This window comes from Cyrtonyx montezumae, unplaced genomic scaffold, assembly GCF_038088225.1.
Source record: "Cyrtonyx montezumae isolate F1298 unplaced genomic scaffold, pur_monq_1.0 scaffold_5, whole genome shotgun sequence".
NCBI classification, from domain to species: domain Eukaryota; kingdom Metazoa; phylum Chordata; class Aves; order Galliformes; family Odontophoridae; genus Cyrtonyx; species Cyrtonyx montezumae.
This window is the reverse complement of record NW_027072056.1, coordinates 2,949,173-2,956,013: the sequence shown is the minus strand read 5'-3', so window position 1 is coordinate 2,956,013 and position 6,841 is coordinate 2,949,173. Positions and strand designations below refer to the sequence as shown.

Here is a 6,841-nt window from a genome sequence, read left to right as displayed (position 1 = left end):
GCAACCGTTAGATCCAACCGTCACTGCGGAGCCATCGCCGCTGCCGTCTAGCGCCCAGCACCGCGCATGCGCGCCCGGCGCGCTTCCCTCCCGCAGCGGGGGCCCATCCCGCGAGGGGGGGGGAGGGGGGAGCGCGGCGCCCTCTGGCGGGGCCCGGCAGCGCCGCCCGCAATGGGAGCGGGGAGCCGGGGGGGCCGCCCCCGGCCTGGGCGCGGCAGCGAGCGCGCCTCCACAGCCGCCTCCCTTCAGCTCCGCCGCTCCGCGGGCGGGGTCGGCCGCCGCCGGCGCTCCGAGCGCTCGGGCCTTGCCGCGCGCAGGGCCTCCGCCTCGCGGGGCGGCGGTGCCGTGTGGCTGCGAGCGGCCGTGCTGCGTCATGGCGGGCGCCTCCCCACAGCAGCTGCGCCCCGCCTCTGCCCTCCGCGGCCCGGCACTGCTCCGGCTCTTTTCCGACCGCAGCGATTCTGTGCTCCTATGGCCGCCCCTGCGCGGCGGCCCCGCGCCTCTGCTCGCAGCTCTGCTGTTTCCCACGGGTTCCTCTGCACGCTCACGTACTGCTGTCCGTCTCGAGACAGCCAAGGGCTTTCCGATGCCTTTCCGCTCCCTGGCACTGCCGTGCACGCCCCACGCACAGCCCTCGCTGCGCTCCCACGCCACGGTGTGTACGCACAGCACCCCAATCTCGTGCCCCCCAGCAGCAGCCAGAGCTGCCCGCGCACGGTCAGTCCCTACGTTTCGCGTTGCGGCATCTTTGCTCTGCCCACGTGCACGCTGCCTGCCAAGCTCCAGCTCCCGTGGGTACACATCCCCTGTGCTGAACCAAGCCAACAAACTGAAATAGCATCCAACACCAAGTGTACAGACCTCTCCGTATCCCACGCTGCCAAACTCCCAAAACGTATGCATACGTACGCAGGAGGTCCCTGGCAGCAGATGTTTGTGCCAGGGATGGGGCACCAGCACTTCTCTGGGCAGTAGTGCCAGGGCCTCAGTGCCCCGGGGCTCCCTCCCGTCACTGTGGATGTCTGGCAGCAGCTTTGCTCACTCTTGTTGCTGTCTCTGGACCTGCTCTGTGTTTTGTCGTTCAGGTACCACGGTGCTGTGTTCCTTGTCAGTGACAACACTGCTCCTGTCTGCCCTGGTGCCAGCCTCTGTTCCAGACTCACCTTCCCCTGTGGAGCAGCTATTTTGGTAGCTCCCAGGTACTACTGGCCTTGGGCACAAGTATCTGCTTAGCTGATCCTTCTGCCAGTGGCGTGTGCTCAGTACTGAATAAGCCCCCAAACACTCACGCTATCTCATACACCAGTGGAAAAAGATTTCACCTTTCCTCTTCTGGGAAAGGGGTAAAGAGTGAGGTGTAGTACATGGAGCTGCTCACGCTTTCAGCTGCTGTGGTTTTACTTCTAATTTTGTGCTGCATCTTTCACCTCCATCAATCCATCTGCCTCAGGAGACTTTAGTAGACCGTACCTCCTATTGGTGTAAAAAAAACCCAAACTACTATTTACAGAGACCTAGGAGAGGGAGTGAAGAGGACAGACTAGGGATTTATTTAGAAAATGTATTGAGAATAGTAGTTCAGAAAGAGGGAAGGAAAAAAAAGGCAAGTAAAAAGTTCTTGTGTGTTTTACTGGGCTCTGAAAATAAGCTGAAAATGTTTGAAGCTGGTGTCATTTGTAAGTACCGAATTCCTTGGCCCTGGACAATGAACAAGTGCCGTGTGTTCATGAGTGAGGTGACGGGCTGTCTGTCCCTGCTGTTCAGCAGAGCTGCCCAACTGACCAGCCCGCAGCTTGTGGTTGTGGATCAGTGTGTTATTCAGTCACTTACAGCCTGAGCTTGAGTGCTGATCTTCTGATTTTTGGCATTGCTTCAGTGGAAGATGAATCTGGATGAGGTTATAATGGGGATGTTATTTCATTTTCCAGTTCCTAGCAAAATTCTGCCCACAGCTGCATTTGGGAAGAACTAGGCACTTAATTTAGATTAAGTTAGAATATAGCCTGTGAACTCCATCAAACTCAGAGATCTGAACTAACGGCCCAAGTTCTTGAGTGTTAGTTTTAAGCTTTTGCTTTTGATACAGCACTTGAACAGAATAACTATTTAGAGCTCAGTGGATGGTTCATCATATATATATGATGTTATATGAAGCATGAGGTGATGAAGGAGCTCCCCGTGTCAGGAGATGGTGTATTTTAAATCATGTAATTATGCTAGCACCCCAGCCTTACAGGAAACTAGACGTACAGGAAACAGTAAATCACCTGGAAAGAGAAAATGATGATAACAAAATATAACAATAATAAAAATAGTCACCACATATACTGCTTCTGAAAGCCTGGGCATGAAGAAACAGGTGTATTTCAGACAAATAGGAACCAATGGCAAACTCACTTGCTTGTTTGATATCCGTGTCATTGCATTCTAGATACTGTAAGTAGTGGATAAGACTGCAGTGACTGTAATAGTCACGGCCTGGCACAGGGGTGCTTGTGTTTTCTGAGCTATTATTAATGAATGAACAAACCAAAGCAAACAGGAATAAATACTGAATCACAGTAACTATGTGAGAAAGAAACAATGGCAAACCTCACAGCTTCTAAGAGGGACTAAGACTGGATTTTGCTCCAATGCAATCAGAAGGAACTGAAGATATCCCATTGTTTTCGCCTCATCTTACATTCCTGAATGAATAGTACACTTTCCCATCGTAACCATTTTTTCCTTCTGCCTTCAAAACCATTCTCGTATGTTCTTCCTGTGTGGTCACATTTCCCGAGGGGTATTCCAGTTGCTTACTAGTCTAGCCTCAGGATTTCTCTCTAGGAATCTTTATCTTTGCTTTGAGAAGTTCATACATACAATGCCATGCCCAGGGACATCCTGTCTCTGTGAACCACAGGAGGTGCTGTGGTGCCCCTTTCTTTCAAGCACCATTCACTTACAGGGAAGCCGATCCCTGGTTTTTTTATTTGTGTCTGTGCTTGCAAGAAGCCTTCTGAAAAGAGCATTTATATCATGAGCTCAGGAGCAGTGCAGTACTCTTTGTACCTCTGCTGGTACGGAGGGATTCCCTGTTCTAAGCCAGAAAGCTTTTTATTTTTAGTTGTTGAACACTGCGCTCAATGGTTTTATAAGAGTATTTGCAACTGTGGCTACTTTTTTAATCTACCTGCTTTACCTAGCAAACAAACAGGAATCTATTTCTGGTTTGGATTCACCAGAACCTGACAAATATTCCCCGATAATTTTAAGGTGCTGGTGTTCTCGCTATAAAACCACCTGCTATTGCTGTGATTTTTGCCTGTTGTTGTCTCCAAAGCAGTCACCCACAATTCACTAACTTCCTCTGTGTGATGTGTTTAAAGGAATTTTCAGTCTGAATTGACAGGACGTGTTCCCCAGCATTTATTATTCAGCATAACTTTCCTCCTGTGGTGGATGGCCGTTCTCCCAGCGCTTCACAAATCTAAAACCAGACAGCTGCATGGAACTGCAGCAGCTCCTCTCCAGGTATGTGAGCATGCCTGGCCTAGGAACTGTCCTGTCTGAACTGGCATCAGTATCCTTTTTGGTTATTTTTTGCATGGTATTCAAATGAGCTGTATGTGTAGACAGTACATCGTGGCTGATGTAAAAGATAAATCTGTTTACACATCTTTGAAAAATGTCACAAACCAGATTTCCATCATATGTATTAGATGCAGAACAGTATTCATAGAGCTAGCAGCTGTCAAGCTCCTCACTGAGGCAGTTTCCTTTCTTTATGCTGTTGCCAAACAAAGGATTGCAAGTTCTCTGCTCTCCTCTGGCAAACACAGTACCACAAATTTAAAATCAACTGTCACTGCTCTAGGCTCAGAGTTCTTGTTGTTTTCTGTGAATGATAGAAAAACCACAGCTCTTCTTTCAATTCAGACCAAGTGCCACTTTATCCCTGTTCTAGTTCTTACTGGCCAGTTTGGGATGCTCACTCTTTTCAAATCACATGGCAGGAGCTTGAAATAAAAAATGCATCTGGGTGGCAATGCTCCTTCCTCCTTGGTCATCCTCCCAGCTGGTCACTGAGCTGTGGTGTTGAAAAGTCATGTAGAAGCTCACACAATATTGTAATTTTTAACTTGGTGGTGGCTATTATTATTATTAAAGCAGGATATTCTGACCTCCCTCCTTCAGACCTTGGTTGCAAGGCTGCTGGAAAACCCTGGTTTTACTTGTCCTCTTGACTGCTTTAATTTCAGCCAAATACATACTATTCCAAAAGGTGACTTCTTAGATCCATATGGCCTTGGTGCAGCTTTTCTTTGACCAACATATTCCTGACCTTTTGGACCTAATGAAAAATCCTCTGCCTGCTGAAAGTTGGGTTGCTAATGGCCTCAGTACTTCTTTTATTTTTGAACTCGGAAGGCTACAACTGTCTATTTCAATAGAGACTTTGTAGTTACCCCCAGACAAACACTTTTCCAAGGTCTTTTAACAGAGTCTTTAAGAAACCAGTACAGACTCATTATTTTACCACATCTGAAAAAGAATATCAAGTTCTTGGTTTAAACAATGTAATAGCAGTATTTGATAGTGATAAAACATACAACTGAGACGATCTTGTGTTGTACAGTGTGTCTGACATTGATCACAGCAGTTGCTTCTGGCTTTAATATTCCTGAATCTGGTTTTGGGGTTCTGTGTTGCCTGAGACCTGCTGATATTTGTGCACCCCTAGCTCTGCTATGAGCTGGCTCAGCACCTGGGCTTCAGGAGTGCAGAGTTTTGTTGGAAAGGGACTTTCTCTTCAGCCTGGTTTGGAACAGTGTGTAGCATGTAGAGATGTTCTGGGATTAGCACTAAATATTCGAGCTGACTCTGAGCCAGACTGCTAATGTAGAAATACTTGTCCAGCTCTGCATATATTCCATGGCTTCGTTTAGGTTTAATGGGAGTGCTGCTGTACATCCTTCCTTGGGAATAACAATTTGCCTCTTACTTACCTGTGTTACTCTCTCCGTTAATAAATCAACCGACATTCGTGACTTGGGGTTGTTTCTCATAGGGCTACAGACTGATGATGGAGCTGGGTTTTATGGAATAGCAGGAGGCTGCTTTCTCATGGTGCAAAGCCCTCTGGTGACTGGATTTGGCCTTGAGATCCTTTCACTTCTATCACCAAATTACACTTCGGGGGATTCCTGAGAAACTGCCTGCACCAGTAACTGACAGTCCTGCCACATCCCTGAGAGCACAGGGAAGGTAAAGGTATTCCAACCATTCAGGACCGTAAGAATGGCTGTGTCAGAACCAGGTCTGCTCTCCTGCTCCCAAAAGCAGCCAGCAACAAAGACACAGAGAACAGTAACGATATCACGAGCATATAGCTTTATTTGTCTGACTGGCTTCCAGCGGTTTGTGTCTTGGATACAAGATGGGATGGGTGCTGGGCAGGTCAGCCCTTCTGTGCCATGCGTGGTCCTTTGTGGTTTGTCCTACCTCAGCGTCCCTCTTCTGCACAGAGGGCTGCTGTCTGCTTCTCTTACATGAATTACTGGGCTCCCTTTTTTCTACATTCTCTCTTTCTGCGTTGTACGTATGTATTTATATAAGCACTAGAGAGCATAGGGAGCTACATCAGCGTATCTCACTTTCAGGAGCGGGGCACTACGAATGCCAGAGCGGAACTGCACACACTACAGTCGCAGTTTTACCTCTGCTCCGCGGCGCGACCTGTTTTCTGTTTTAATGGATATGAGAATCATAACCAGCATAACCACTCTGCTTTTCGGCTGCTCACGAGGAGCTCGCGTCCTCGCAGAGAACGACCGCTCCTTCCCACAACAGACGCGTACGCGCCCTCGCTGCGGGTACTCCTGAACGCTCTTGAGGAGAGCGACCGGGAGCAGCCGCACCGCGCGCAGGCGCAGTGGCGGGAGCCGCGTCGCGACATGGCGGCGCTGGCGGTGCTGCGGCGGGCGGCGCTGTGCCGGGCCGCCCCGCTTGGGCTCCGCGCCGCCTCGGGGCGCTCCGTGCCGCAGCGCATCGACGAGAAGCGCCGCGCCGCGCTGCTGGGCGGCGGTCAGAGCCGCATCGACGCGCAGCACAGGCGGGTGAGCCGAGCCCGGTCCGCTCCCCCCTCTCCCCCCCCCGCCGCCGGGTTCAGGCCCGGTAGCGCGTGGTCGGCCTGGCTGCCGTGCCGCCCTCGTGTGCGCTCGGCGGGGCGGGCTGCGGGGCGGCTTTGCGGTGTTCTCCAGCCTTCGCGGCTCTGCACGCCCGTGTTTGTGCTCAGGCACGTTGGGCTTCTCCTGCCCGTGTTTTTACACGGAACCTCAGCTGTGCTGTAACGCCGTGCTGAGGGGCGGGCCCCAGGAGGGCAGCACGCCTGGAGGTAACAACTGACTGTGCTTAGGGCGGTGCGGGCCACGGTTGCCGCTCGGCGTGCTTAGTGCCGAGGAAGGGTGTGCAGTGCTGGCGGGTGCGCTCCGTTCTTGGCCCGTCCTGCACTGGGGCCGGGTTGGTGCCGTGCAGAAGCAGCAGAGCCCTGTGCCAGAGGTTCCCGCAGGCTGCCGTGTGCTTTCCTTTCCTTTGCTACGCTCAGATATCACAGAGTGCCTCGTGCTGCTGTTCAGGGCTGGTTTGGCTGTGGAAGGGCTCTCCTTCAAGAATAGAACGAAAGCCATAACAGCGTAGCAGCGTTCAAACGTGTAAGCAAAAATACCTGAGATACCATTCCATCTTGCTGAGAGCACTCTGAGACTGTTTCCCCTGACCCTGTTGCTCCAGCAGTCAGCCTTCCTTCCACGGTCCCCTTGCGTTGTGTTTGCTCCTAAGGCGGCTCAGCACTGGCTAC

The 6,841-nt window shown here is 51.2% G+C and overlaps 1 protein-coding gene across 1 annotated transcript in view; it reads left to right on the top strand.

Annotated features, from left to right (window-relative positions):
- The first annotated feature begins 5,928 nt into the window (after nt 1-5,928).
- PCCB (propionyl-CoA carboxylase subunit beta) overlaps nt 5,929-6,841 on the top strand; it is a 28,307-nt gene continuing 27,394 nt past the window's right edge. Inside the window, exon 1 of the mRNA XM_065748202.1 lies at nt 5,929-6,101. Within this exon, the coding sequence (XP_065604274.1) occupies nt 5,940-6,101 (162 nt within the window). The 5' untranslated portion in view covers nt 5,929-5,939. The remainder of the gene's footprint in view (nt 6,102-6,841) is intronic.